Consider the following 15,744-nt stretch of genomic DNA (forward strand, 5'->3'; position numbering starts at 1 on the left):
TTTTTTCAGGTTTCTTTGATGAATAGAAAGTTCAGAAGAACAGCATTTATCTGAAATAGAAATCTTTTGTAACATTATAAATGTCTTTATCATCACTTTTGATCAATTTAAAGCATCCTTGCTGAATAAAAGTATAAATTTCTATAATTTCTTTCCAAAAAAAGAAATCATACTGACTCCAAAGCTTTTGAATGGTATAGTGTATAATGTTACAAAAGCTTTTTATTTCAGATTTCTATTCATCAAAGAATCCTGAAAAAAAAATTTACTCAACTGTTTTAAATATCAGCAAATCAGCATATTATACTGATTTCTGAAGATCATGTGACACTGAAGACTGGAGGAATGATGCTGAAAATACAGCTGCACATCACAGAAATACATTACATTTATTCTGTATTCAAAGAGAAATCAGTTATTTTAAATAGTAAAAAATATTTCAAAATTTTACTGTTTTGTTGTACTTTGGATCAAATAAATGCAGGCTTGGTGAGCAGAAGAAAATTCTTAAAAAAATAATAATAATAAAAAAAATAAATGAATAAAAATCTTACTGTTCAAAAACTTTTGACTGGTAGTGTAGGCCGACTATTCTTATAGATTGAAACAAATGTGCTTCAGCCAGTATAAAGAGTATGAAAAGTGCTCTGAGTTGCTGCCGGGAAAGAAAAGAAAAAAAAAAGAGCAACAACAAAAACATGTTGGCTTATTGAAAATGCAAACTGATTGTCTGCCAGCAGGAGGCGCTGTGAGAGCGGTGGAACTAGCGGTTTCTCCAGTAACGGCTGTAATCAAATCAGCTCGGCTCATGAACACTTCTTTATCAGATACAATGAAAATGCCATCGAAACTTTTCTGAAGACAGTCCTTTCCCTTCAGAGATACAATCATATAAAACAGCCGCGTTTTGATTTTGAAACGCCACAAATAAATAAATGTATGGGAAACACTGGTAATTCATATGGAAATATCGGAAACGTGTTTAAAAATCATATCACCGTTATTGAACAAAATGTTTTCGCGATACATATTGATATTGAATATTGTCCAGCCCTACTTCAATGTGAACCTATTTATTCCAGTTAGTTAGCAAGGCAACATTTCTAATTTAATTTAATTTAATTTAATTTATGCATTTAGCAGACACTTTTATCCAACAATCATATAAAACAGCCGCGACGCGTTTTGATTTTGAAACGCCACAAATAAATCAATGTATGGGAAACACTGGTAATTCATATGGAAATATCGGAAACGTGTTTAAAAATCATATCACCGTTATTGAACAAAATGTTTTTGCGATACATATTGATATTGAATATTGTCCAGCCCTACTTCAATGTGAACCTATTTATTCCAGTTAGTTAGCAAGGCAACATTTCTAATTTAATTTAATTTAATTTAATTTATGCATTTAGCAGACACTTTTATCCAAAGCGACTTACAGTGCATTTAGGCTATACATTTTTGACCAGTATGTGCAATTACATTTTTAAATTTTATTTTTTATTTATTTAAATTACTGAAATCATTTTTAACAGTTTTAATTTAACAATAACAACACTGCAAAAATAGAAGGAAAATAAATTATGAATAACTATGAATTTTTATTATTAAAAAAACAAAAATACGGCTGCATATGGTGCACAAAAAACATTAAAACATTTTACATGGATTATTGGACAAAAGACAAGTATATATAAATATATATACTGTATATATAAAAATATATGAAATATAAAAATTTTGTACTATATATAAAAATATATATAAAACTGTAATAATTATATTATGACACTAAAATGCCGATGCGTTACCTGGTTGAGACGTTTCCACAGGTTGAGCACAGGTGAGAGTGCATTAGACCAGATCTCTCTGTCAAATTTGGAGCCAGCTGCTACAGACCTGCTCAGAATCCTCAACTGAGAGATCACCTACACACACACACACACACACACACACACACACACACACAGCTGCGGTGAGCGCAATACATCTCACTGTACACTATCCTCCATCTCTCTGTGATTGGGGCAAACTGCAGTGAAGATGTGGGCGACTCTTACACATGATAAATTGGTCTCATTACAAGAGCTAAACACACACACACGCGCGCAATCTCTACAGCACTGTGTGTGTGTGAGAGTGTGGCAAAGATCAGTCTAAACCTGACAATGACAAATAGGAGTGCAGCGTAACAGTCTGAACACACAAAGAGAGAGTGAGTGTGTGTGTGTGAGAATGAGTGTGTGTGTGTGTGTGTGTGTGTGTGAGTGAGTGTGTGTGTGTGTGTGTGCGTGAGTGTGTGTGTGTGAGTGTGTGTGAAGTCAAGAGAGCGACAGTGAGCTGAATGAGGGTGATTCACGTATTTCATTCAGTAAAAAGCAGGATATTCATGCAGCCAGTAGCAACCGCATAGCGACACCCTGGCAACAGCTCTGAACACAGCTTTATGGTGGTGAGTTTTGCACAGTCAATCATCGCAAGCATAAAATTTATTATTTTTAATTATTTCACAAGCATAAATCCACAATTAACACCATAAGTAATTCAGCTTGAGCCACTTAACCTAAATAATCCATTCAAACTTTGTTCTGGTATTTGAAAACTTTATAGTTGAATTTTGTTAGCATGTGACAACAACAGCAATGACATCATCATGCGTTTTCATATTTGCATATTGGTCATTGGTCATATTTTTTGCATGTAATCAACATACAAAATGGCAAAGTTGCTGCATTTCATTTACACATTTCAGTTTTCGTTTTAGTAATTTTAGCAGTTCAAATTGGCAAGGCAACATTTCTAATATTCTAATTTCAAACATTTCTTTATAATAATTCAAATTTTTGAAACGTGATTTTTTTTCAAATACTGAAAACCATTTTTTAGTTAATAACAACATTGCAAAAATAGAAGGAAATTAAACTGTGAATTCTTATGAATTATTATTTAATTAATATTATGAAAAAAAGCTAAAATACGGCTGTGATTACATATATATATATAAATTATTTTAAAATAATATATAAAATATTATTATTATTATAGCTAAATTTAGCCAAACGCCTAAATTTAGCTAAAACTTCTCATTCGCTACCTCGCAAACTGCTGCTTGCTTCAATAAAAGTGAATCTACTTGAAAAAATCCTCACAAATACAGTAAAAACTGACTGAGAACATTTCAAGATAATCTAATTGATTAAAAATAATGTCTAAAGTAAGGTGTAAAAAGTCAATGAGATGTCCTCAGAAATATGGTGAAACAAACCCATGTGCGTGAATGTGCTTTGTCTGTCAGCGCATTATGATCTCCACCCCACAGGAAAGAACAACAATCACACACACACACACACACACACACACACTCCTTTGATGTTGAGGAATGTCCTGCTCAGCACAATGTTCTCAAAACACCTCTGACCCCTCATGACCGCTACAGAAACACACACACACACACACACACACACACACCTGTGAGCTGATGATTCTCTGCGCAGAGCGCTCAATGTTTGCAGGCAGGCCGAAGAAACTGGGTCTGTCGTCTTCAGGAAGAGCGTCCACCACGGCACGATAATCCTACACACACACACACACACACAGAGAGGGGAGACTTTAATCCAATAGTGCAAAGGACTGTGGGTAGTATCAGTCCAAAAGCATGCACAATTAGTAGATCAGAATTCTTGTGAACTATACAGCACAGAGAGTAGTCTGTATACGATCACTAACCACTATGCTGCAGGAGTTGGGCAGGTGTATCTGAGCCGGGAAAGCGTGAGTTTTCTTGACACGTGAGTGTGTGTGTGACTGTGAGAGGAGCTGAGCGTTAAAGAACTGCTGTAGGTACGAGCGAAGGACTCGCAGGTCGCACACGTTATCGATGCGGCCGCCGTAGATGGCGTTTTCCAAGAGACCATGCACGAATTCCCACTGAAACGCCTTCCCACCTGAAACACACACACACACACAAAGAAAATACTATAGTACAATCTCAAACCAAAACATGTAAATACATGCAAATATAAAAACATAAAAACCCTCAGATGATGAGTTAATGTAGATTACATAGAGATAATCACACACACACACCTTCAAACAGACGGTCAATGATCTCAAAGCCGGCTCTCAGGTCTGACAGAGAGAACTCGTAGAACTTCGTCCAACCCTGTGCAACACAAACACATCCTCATCTTCATCATCAGTTCAATTCAACTTCATACATTTAGCCAGTGCAACAGAAACTCAGACTCAAAGTCTCATAATCATGATTAAATATAGAGTCGTTTTTCAAAAGCTTGACATGAATTTCCATGGACACAGTGAAGTCAGACATTTTTTCTTTGGCTCTAAATTATTCCCAGTCTTTTCACAACAGGCTTTATTTAATAGAAGCAAATGTTTGAAAAAAAACCTTTTTAAACACCTGACATCTGATAATGTAAAAGCTACTGATGTTAAAAGTACTGGTACTTCGCTTTTATGTCAATATACAAGTATTACACGTATTATTATCTTTCAACATTATATATATACTGTATATATATATATATATATATATATATATATATATATATATTTTTTTTTTTTTATTATTATTTATTTAAACAAATAATAATTTATAAATTATATATATATATATTTTTTATAATTTATAAGTTTTTAATACTTTATTTTATATACTTACTAGATTTATTATATTTAATTTACAATATAAATAATAGAATTTATGTAATAATTAAAATAATAAATTATAATATTTCGACATATTATAAATCATATATATATATATATATACACACACACACAATGTATTAAATTTTTGTACAGAGACAGCACTAGTGAAATCTGACTAAAGTAGTATCACTGTAAAATCTAACGAACAGAAAAGTCCCATGATTCCTGGAGAAGCAGAAATCTGCACGCCTGCTGTGATGACTGGGTGTCGAGATGCCTGGTGTAAATAACACCATGTTTTCCAATAATGGCTGTTAAAAAGCTTTTATTTCCATTTCCTTCAAAAGGCACACGATCGACACTTCTGTAGTGTTTCATTTTCCACTCTGAAGTCCACAAACATTGTTAGTCAACATCTCTTGCACCAAAAAAAGAGTCTGACCCTTCTCTTCTTCGCTGCTGTATCTTTAAGACCTATTTATGTAAATGACCTCTGCTAATTGCCTGACCTTTATGTACAGTTCATAGTCACATCAAGTCACTGAGTAAGTGTTAATGTGGCCATATGTTAATGAGCCTATGTGACATCATAATCATAAAAATAATGCGATTTTATAGTTTAGTTTAACTGCGGAGCAAGAAACTTCCTGTTTCTTTCACAAAATCCTTTTAAGAGACACCATGAATTAGTTTTCTTCTACGCAGCTTATTAGACTTTAGGAGAGAGAGACATTACAAAAGAGAAAAGCAAAAGCTTCAGTTAATTAAATGGAGCTCTTGAAAGGCCTGACGTGCAGTATTTTAATTCAGAGTCTGAATTAATTGCCCAAACAGATCCAAGAGTTCCTGTCTGAATTCCAGCAATGGTTTGAGTGTATATCGTGTCTGCTGTCATGTGACCGGTGTGTGTACCTGTGGAATGTAGTTGCGTCTCTCCTGACAGACGGCGTGGAACCAGGCCAGACATAAGAGTGACTGAGCTCGAGTCAGGTGACCGCCTTTACTGATCTGCTCCGCGCTCCAGGACTCATACGTCCGCTTCAGGTTCTTCTTGAGGCCTGGAGGAGCCTGAACACACACACACATGTAACGTTATCATTAATGGATGTGCAGTCTGAGATGCATCTCTGTTGACATAAATTTCACAATTCGATTTGATTTCAAACAACAAGTTTTGATTCAATTCAATGATTCGATATGGATTTGATTTGGACACTGAGTGTCTTTCCTGAGGTTAATGTGATGTTACGTGACGTATTGTTTACCAGCTGCTTTATTGACGTCTTTCCGGGGTTGAAACACTGATTTTTGATTAAAGGAGACATGAATCATTTCAGTAAGTTTCTTTCAGCACCTTCTGATGTTCATTCATGTTTATTTGGTGCTTTAACTAGTAGTTAAGAGGAAGACAAGATCGGTTCACAGCTACAGTGATCTGTTACACCACATTAAAGAGGGTTTCTGCAGTTTGTATGAAGGTAAATTTAAAGCTTTTTAAGACCTTATTAAGACCAGCTAAAGAAAATTAAAGGAAACACAATACATAAATGTTCTCTAAATGCAAACGTCTACAATAAGAATCCAGCTTTCAACCAGTGTTACACTATTATAGTTTCTATTACTATTTTGAATTCGTTTTTAGTTTTAGTAAATTAGTTTTTATTTGTATATTGTCTGTTTTCATTTTAAATTTAGTTCAAATGTAAGTCATTTCATTGTGTTTTTGTTTTTTAATGTCTATCTGTTTAATTTTTACTTCGGTTTAAGTTTTAGTTATTTTAATACATTAAGTTGAAGTAAATCAAAATAAGAAATACTGAATAAAATAAGTTTACTTTTTCATATCTTCATTTTAAGTTAAAGTTTATTTTTATTTTTATTAAAGTAACTCTTTTTATGGTTTAATTTTGGTTTTCTATTTCTTAATGTTTTCAATTTGCATCTCAAGTATATGTATCTTGATTTAAGAATATTCAGATATTATTTGTATTGGAAAACAAGACAAAAATATGGAAGATAATCATTTTTTGCAATGCACGCAACATTTAATGCCATCTGATTTAAGACGTTTGTAAGGCCTGGAAGGGCAAATTAAGATTTTAAGAACTTTTAAGGCCCCCAGAAACTTTGATTAAAATTACATTCTTTGTTTGAATTTTGTGATAAAATTTACAGGCTTTGAAAGCTCTGATTTTGTTTAATATCAAAAGTAATGAGTACAAAGTTTATTGCGATTATTGAATAAGAAGCATGCTAAAAATAATGTTTAATGAAGTTTTGTTGATGCAGCAACTGAAAACAGTAGAGATTAAAAGTTCAGTCTTGGGATTTAAGAATCAATAACGGTTCATTAAAAAGAGAATACATTACATTTGACAAACACTGACCTCATAGGTGACCTTCAGGCTGGACTGGAGCAGTATGGGAGTGAACTTTGCATGAACCTCAGCAGTCAACCAGACTCTGAAGCCGGCTTTCGGCTTCATACTGTTGAGCTCCTGCACACACACAGACACACACATTAGATGTCTCACTACAATTAATTAAATCGATAAATGCAAAGCATCAAACCAATAACAATCTCTCCTGTGTGTGCGTGCATGTGTTTCATTCTCTCACAGCCTCATCTCATCGACACCAAACCCATTACAGATCTGCAGCGCTACACAACACACACACTTACATTTTGAGAATGAGCAAAGAAATGAAAACAAAAAACAATTAATGTATCTGCACGTAATCTTCCTCACACAGATTCACTCTCACTTTGCAACAACAGTAATTTCAGCTATAATTAATTCCACAGCACAGATAATAAGAGAAGACAGACATCTGACAGAGAGACAGAACTTCACAATGAAACAGACAGACAAACAGAGAGTTCAGACCTTCTCCAGCAGGGGGAGCCACGCCGTGACCAGGTGCAGGTTTTTCAAGCACAGCCATTCACCGGAGCGAACACACTCTCTGAGCGTCTGTAGAGCCACGTCAGCCTGACCCTGACCCATCGCCAGCTTTATTACAGAAATTAATACTTTTAGTCATATAGGATTCATTAAATTGATTAAAAGTGACAGTAAAGACATGTATAATGTTTCAAAAGATTTATATTTCTCTTCAACAAAGAATCCTGAAAAATAAAATTTATCACAGTTTCCTCAAAAATATTCGCAGCACAACTGTTTTCAACATTGATAATAATCAGAAATGTTTCTCGAGCAGCAAATCAGCATATTATACTGATTTCTGAAGATCATGTGACACTGAAGACTGGAGGAATGATGCTGAAAATACAGCTGCGCATCACAGAAATACATTACATTTTAATATATATTCACATAGAAAACTGTTATTTGAAAAAGTTTTTTTTTGAGCAGAAGAGACTTCTTTCAAAGTCATTTAAAAATCTTACCGCCCCCATATATTTTGAATTAGATTTAATTTTCATATTTTATGGTTTAATTTTAATTGTATTTATAAAGTTTTAGTAATTTTGATGCTTTTGTTATTTTTATTATATTTTAATGTCACAATATATATATATATATTTTTTTTTTTATTAAGTTTTAGTTATTTTAGTACATCAACTTAAAGGGATAGTTCACCATATAACTCCGATTGAATTCGTCTAAAAGAAGAAAGTCATATACACCTAGGATGGCTTGAGGGTGAGTAAATCATGGGCTAATTTTCATTTTTGGGTGAACTATCCCTTTAAACTAAAAGAAAATGTCACCTTGGCAGGTAGCTGAAATAAAATAAAATTAAGCGTTAGCGTTAGTTCTGGCAGGTCACGTGAGTCAAGCTTGCATCGGCTGATTCTCAGCTGATCACATCTACCTATAGGAATACGACACCTATCGCGGCATTCCTATATAAGCTCTATTCTGTATTATTCAGCAGCTTTTCAGCTTGCTCCGGAGCAAATTACCCTCCTCCATCCCCAGCTCCTCCTTTCGCCACAGTCAGGACTTAGCTTTCTGATATTCTTTGCTAATCAGACTCCTTTATCTTGCATAAAGTGTTACACTTAAATATCATTGAGTACATTAATGATATCTGCCTTGTTCTGTTCTGTTAACCCTAGGGGGGGGGGGGGTATTATTGCTGCTCTCCCTGCTCATTCATGACAGGCTGCATGGATGGGCAGGGAGGTTTTTTGCCCAGAACAGAACCATACCGCCAAACCAAACTTTATGCTAAGTATCTATCATTTGACGATAGTGGTCCTGACAGAAGTTTCATTTATATATGTATTTTTTTATTTTTTATTATTTCAGTTAATGTTTATTTTATTTAAAGTAATTACTTTTTTATAGTTTTAGTTAACAATAATAATCCCTCTTTCTATCAGGTGTGTGTAGTGAAATATGTCTGATTATACAACAGTTTGTTCTGGTTCTCAAATCTGATTGGTTGAGAACCGTGAAATATTGTACTGGTATCGCTACAGGAACGCCCTTTCACAATTTTGTATCACTCCGCTTGTTCTAGCCGGGTCTATGTTTTTTTTTATTATTCACTGAGCTAATCGTAGAGTACACGTTAGTTAATATACACTGAACAAAATTATAAACGCAACACTTTTGCACGCTCCCTCAAAACTTGCGACATCTGTGGCATTGTGCTGTGTGACAAAACTGCACATTTTAGAGTGGCCTTTTACTGTGGCCAGCCTAAAGAACACCTGTGCAATAATCATGCTGTCTAATCAGCATCTTGATATGCCACACCTGTGAGGTATTAACTGAAGTAGCACATGCCCTTGATACCAATTCTAAAAGTGACGTATGTTTAACTGTCAACTTGAGCTTTGAATCCGTGGCGGAAGGAAGTAGTTCCGCACAAAAGAGGGTTTTATTAGGCACTCCGTTGTTTCTTGTTTAACTACACATGTTCCGTCGAACTGTTGTATAAACGCAATATCACTCGAGTACTCATTTGTGCGTGCCCGTGTGTTTGTTTGCGCGTGTATGTGTGTGTGTGTTTGTGCGTGTGTGTGCGTGTCTGTCTGTCTGTGAGTGTGTGTGTGTGTGTGTGTACATGTTTTTCTATACTGGCGGGGACTTAAACTTGAATACACACCAACTCATGGTGACTTGTGTCACCATGGGACCTAAATTGAGGTCCCCATGGGTACAAAAGCTTATAAATCATACAGATTTAGTTTTTTTGAGATTGTAAAAATGCAGAAAGTTTCCTGTGAGGGGTAGGTTTAGGTGTAGGGTTGGTGTAGGACAATAGAATATACAGTTTGTACAGTATAAAAACCATTACGCCTGAGGAATGTCCCCACAATTCACAAAAACAAACCTGTGTGTGTGTGTGCATGTATGTGTGTGTGTGTGCGTGCGTGCGTGTCGGACCTCATGGTAGTTTTCTCGCCCCACGATCTGACTGGCGAGTTCCAGGAGCTCCTGAGACGGATCCGCACCGGCAGAGATGATCAGTAAGACGGGCTCAGACTCCAGAGTCTCTCCATACAGACGCTTCAGATTCAGCGGAGGAGGAGACAGTTCCCTCATCCCTACACAAACACACACATGTTAGTTCACAGACAGACTGAAGCAGACAGACAGACTGACAGGCAGACATGTTGTCCTCTAGGTAACCCAGGTACAGACAGACAGGTACATGGGTACTTCATTGATCCTGTGTGGGAGATTGATTTGCATCGTCAGATGACACTATCTTCTTCACACAGAAGATGATATTCAGATGCATTTTTGGTATTTGGTGAGATCAAGCCCTTCTCTCCACATGACCGGGAGCTTCTGCAGGGTTTCCACAAGAACAATTATCCAGCCCAGTGTGATGAAGGCAAGTTATTAATACAGCACATTTCAGGCACACTGGTGAGTCAAAGTGTTTTAAATGACCACCATAAAGAGAAAAATAAAGGGGAAAACTTAAAAAATCATAGATTTTTTTTAATAATTAAAAAATAAGGAATAAAATAATAAATATAAGCTTAATTTTATTAAATAAAAATGTAATTAAGTTTATTTTTATTTTATTTATTTTTATTAATTAACTAATTATTTTATTCTTTTAACACATCAATGTTGTCATTGTTAACCAAAACTGAAATTATAGAAAATTATTTTTGGTAATTGAAACAAAGCTGAAATAAAATAAAGTTTAAATATTAGATGAAAAATGTAAACTTAAGTTTAAACAAAAATTTGAAATGTTGGCTTGGCAACAATTTGAAATGTTTAAGTACTAAAATTAATAAAATTAAATTAAAAAAGTTAAATGAAACGACACATACACAATAAAATTACTAAAACTTGTAGTAAAATTAAAATGAAAAGTGAAAATATAAAAATGAAGCCAACTCAAAATATTAATAAATATTAGCAAAATAAGTAGTGTTTATTAATATTATTCATTAGAATCTATTTAGGCAGCCATTCCAACTTAAAAAGAGATTAAAATGGATAAAATGTTCATCTAAGTATGTTTACCTAACTGTAAACGAGCACATATCATAGACATTGGTTATTTTATAAAAAGATGATTACAGTCTAACCCAAACACTGAGAGAACATTTTTAGAGGGAAAAAAAGACATTTAATCGTGAATCATTTTTCTAAAAGTACAGTCTAACCCAAACCCTGAGAGAAAACGTTTTATGGGGGGGGGGGGATAATTTAATTATGAATAATTTTAATCACAGTCCAACCCAAACCCTGAGAGACCATTTTTAAAAAATATTTTAAAAAAATAATTAATTTAAATGTGAATAATTTTTTTAAACTAGTCTAACCCAAACCCTGAGAGAAATCGTTTTATAGAAAAAAAATATATATAATTATGATTCATTTTTCTAAACTAACTTTTCCTAATACAGTCTAACCCGGTCCCTGAGAGCAAACTTTTTAAAGAAAAAACAACAACCTTGTTTTTAAACTACAGTCTATGCTAAACCCTGTGAGAAAACTTTTTAGAGAAAACAAAATATATTTTGTTTAATTATGAATCATTTTTCTAAATGAGGACATTTTCTCACAACTTCTCAGGACAATTTGTTTGCAAACTAAAGCTATGCACACACACACACACACACACACACACTCGTTGTCATTATCGTCAAACTTTGCACTCTTGAGAGCGACCGAATATCTTCAAGCGACCTTATATTTAATTTCCATAGCAACCACGAGAACAGGCCAGCGCACAGCTATTCTAACCTGGACAACACACACACACACACACACACACACACAGTCTCAGACAGCGGGTCCGGCCCATAACAGCCATTAAATGACTCTGTAGCTTAGCGTCACTTGTAAGCGGATTAGAAAAAAAAATCCATTAGCATTTTGAGTAGGCGTACACACAGTGACTCAGCGTTAGACATCAAACTCTGCGCTAACCGAGACACAGCCGCCTCTCTCTCTCTCTCTCTTTCTCTGAGGAACACCGTTAAGACTCTGGAAAGCATCCGAAAGTCTTTTAACTGGATCCAACATGAACACCCGCCAAACAGCCAATGAGAGTGAAAGTAAATAAAAACGGAGGTAGCGGCCAGTTGGAACTGCAGCATAAGAGGAAGAGCATGACCTTCAGTAAATCAGAGCTACAGCAGACAACTGAAGAAAAGACCAGAGACTGAGAAAATACACACTAAACTCAAAACTGCTCTCATTACCATCAGCGAAGCGTCTGTGAGACATAGTTTACTGCGGTAAATACCACGGTATTAATGCTAAAATGTTTATACACCTTGAAATGTTAAATGTTATAATAAGGTTCATAATAAAAAATAAAATATATGTATTTTAATCAAGACAACTCTCTGAAGATTTTAGCATGGTGATGGATATGACAATGTTAATGTATTTGATCTTGGCGGAACAGATCTGCTACGCTGCTGCTGAATTGCTGCTGCTGCTGGTTATTGCTGCTGCTGCAAGCAAGTACATGAACTTGCTACTGTTAATGCATACGGTGCCGTGAGTATGTAAGACATACTGCTGCTGCATAAATAGCATATAAAAGAACGGACATTACTATTCGTGAGCAATGTTATTATTGAGTTTAGTGTTGTAATAATTAACCTTCAAACCCATTCGATAATTATATAACATAAAAAAGGGTAAGTCATATAACTTCAAATATTAAATGTTATAATGTGGTTCATATTAAAAAAAAAATGTAATTAAATAAAAAACTAAATGTCATTTATATAATGAAATGGTAAATGTTATAATAAGGTTCATAATAAAAAACAAAATACAATAAATGTTAACAACTTGAACTATTAAATGTTATAATATGGCTAATAATTTAAAAAGAAATAAAAAACAATAAAATAAAATGTGTTCATTTACATAACTTGAAATGGTAAGTGTTATAATAAGGTTCATAATAAAAAAAATTGTACAACTCAAAACATTAAATGTAATAATATGGTTCATAATAAAAAATAAAATAAAATAAAAAAGCACTATAATAATAATAATAATTATAGCATCAGTGTAACCCTACAAACCCATTCGATTGTACAGTAAATACAAATATTTTAATTTAGTATATAAAATAATAAAATGTTCATTTATGTTAATTAACTTGAAATGTTTAATGTTATAATAAGGTTCATAATAAAAAATGAAATAAATATTTACAATTTGAAATGTGAAATGTTATAATATGGTTCATAAAAAATTTATAAAATAATATAAAATGCAATAAAACAGTATACATTAATAAAATTACATTAAAAAGTTAATTTACTTCCATAGAAAAATTACCACCAGAAGATTAACTAGGAAAAACAAGTTTTTTCCCCCTTTTATTGTGGCTCAGATTTATTTAAAGACTTAGTGAGTTCTGCTTCAGTTCAGTTAATGGCAGCGCTACGGATATTACTATTCATGATTAATGTTATTTATTTTAGTGTGGAATTATAGCATCAGCGTGACCCTCTGAACCCATTCAATCAAACCATCTACAGTCTATGTGCGATAAAAGAGCAAACGGAGTGATGCAGCGTCTTCAGACAAGCTGGTCTTCACATTTACAGCTCATTTACTATGAGTCGAAAAGCAGAAAACCAGTGAGCAGGTAGAAAACGAGAAAAACAAAAGACAAAGACAGACGAGAGAGGGACAGAAGGCCCTCTGTGTGAAGGGTAATTGACACCGTAAGGTGTTATGAGCACAGAAGAACATCCTGTAAGAGTGTGTGCGTGTGTGAGCCACGGGGGAGTGTGTGTGTGTGTGTTGTCTCAGACCTCGAGCCTCTGCCGACTCTTCATGAGAAAACTGTGTGTCTGTGTTGTTTACGGGAAAATCTACAGTTATGATTATCTCCACAGAAGCGAGTCGGCGGCCGCTGGAAAACCATCGGGAGATCTGCCAGCCTCCATCAGCCACACACACACACACACACACACACACACACAACCTGCATTCCTCATCAAACATTGAGTATCAGCCAAGTAGAACTATTAGGAACTCATGCTAACTTATTCTACAATCCAGAGCCAGTTCTTAAAGGAACAGACACTCAAAATTAGATTTGAATTTTGGAATGTTTTTGAAAGAAGTCTCTTCTGCTCACCAAGGCTGCTTTTTTTTTTTTACAATTTGAAAAATACAGTAAAAATATTGATATATTTTTACAATTTAAAATAACTGTTTTCTATGTGAATATATAGTAAAATGTAATTTATTTCTGTGATGCGCAGCTGTATTTTCAGCATCATTCCTCCAGTCTTCAGTGTCACATGATCTTCAGAAATCATTCTAATATGCTGATTTGCTGCTCAAGAAACATTTCTGATTATTATCAATGTTGAAAACAGTTGTGCTGCACAATATTTTTGTGGAAACCGTGTTGCATTTTATCTTTCAGGATTCACAGATGAATAGAAAGTTCAAAAGAACAGCTTTTATTTGAAGTAGAAATCTTTTGTAACATAATAAATGTCTATACTGTCACTTTTGATCAATTTAATGCGTCCTTGATGAATACAAGTATTAATTTATTAAAAACAAAAACTGGCATCATTACCGCGGTCAACTACATCAAAGCGAGACCGCAGACAGCCCGACTCTTGTCAATAACCGTTAAAAATATATCGCAGGCTCTCCTTCCTCATTTCGTTCTTGTCCTCCTCCACTAAAATCAATGGTGTTGGAAAAATGAATTATAGTGTACACTGGAAATGCTAATCACAGACTAACCGATGGTTCGCCCTTGGACTAAATGTCTTGCATACTAAACCACAGTCGCTGGCAAACAAGCCATTTTATTTGCTAATTAGGCAATTAATTTTACTGAATGTGGCTGCGGAAGCGCTGGTGTTGGCAAAACTGCTGTATTATCAGTAATGACATCCGTCTGCACACGCGTGTGTGTGCGTGTGTGTGTGTGTGTGTGTGTGTGCGTGTGTGTGTGTGAGAGAGAGAGAGAAAGGTAGAGACGGAGACGGTGGGAGTGTTTGGAAACGAGGGCTGCTGTTCACACTGATGATTTGTGAGCTCAAAGCGCTGCTGGTTGTTACACACCATGAACCCTAAACACAGTGTTTCTGCCAGCTGTCTGAGGGTTTGGGTAACATCGACCCAGCACTGAAAACAAACAGTCCACGAGTTTCACCAGAACCAAGGTCAAAAATGTACACACCTGCCAATGGTAACAAATTTCAGAAATATTTCCTGTTGGCCATGAAATTTTGTATTATTTTTTATGTATGCTTGTATATCTCTGTGTCATATATATATATATATATATATATATATATATATATATAACACAGAAATATATGTGTGAAACTTTATAAATGTATTATTATTATTATTATTTCTGTTTTCTATAAATAATGCATATATATTACATTTTATATATTACATATAATACATTTTAATATAAAAAATATATAAACCATGTGATGTAATTATGAAGTATATGAAAGTACATTGTATACAATTTGAAAACTCTCTCTCTATATATAGATAGATAGATAGATAGATAGATAGATATTACTGTTTTACAAAAATATTAAAGTATTATTTTAATGAATTAAACATAAAAAATATATAAACCATGTCATAT

General features: G+C 34.3%; 1 protein-coding gene across 1 annotated transcript in view; it reads right to left on the reverse strand.

Moving 5' to 3' along the window:
* Positions 1-15,744, reverse strand: part of LOC107566891 (cytoplasmic dynein 2 heavy chain 1-like) — a gene marked incomplete at its 5' end in the record, with an annotated part of 69,802 nt that overhangs the window by 15,497 nt on the left and 38,561 nt on the right. Inside the window, 8 exons of the mRNA XM_016252453.1 lie at positions 1,818-1,934; positions 3,475-3,579; positions 3,733-3,950; positions 4,093-4,168; positions 5,590-5,745; positions 7,065-7,175; positions 7,566-7,691; positions 10,044-10,204. Of these exons, the coding sequence (XP_016107939.1) occupies positions 1,818-1,934; positions 3,475-3,579; positions 3,733-3,950; positions 4,093-4,168; positions 5,590-5,745; positions 7,065-7,175; positions 7,566-7,691; positions 10,044-10,204 (1,070 nt within the window). The remainder of the gene's footprint in view (positions 1-1,817; positions 1,935-3,474; positions 3,580-3,732; positions 3,951-4,092; positions 4,169-5,589; positions 5,746-7,064; positions 7,176-7,565; positions 7,692-10,043; positions 10,205-15,744) is intronic.

The sequence above is a fragment of the Sinocyclocheilus grahami genome, unplaced genomic scaffold (assembly GCF_001515645.1).
Source record: "Sinocyclocheilus grahami isolate Dianchi unplaced genomic scaffold, SAMN03320097.WGS_v1.1 scaffold1110.1, whole genome shotgun sequence".
Taxonomy (NCBI): Eukaryota; Metazoa; Chordata; class Actinopteri; order Cypriniformes; family Cyprinidae; genus Sinocyclocheilus; species Sinocyclocheilus grahami.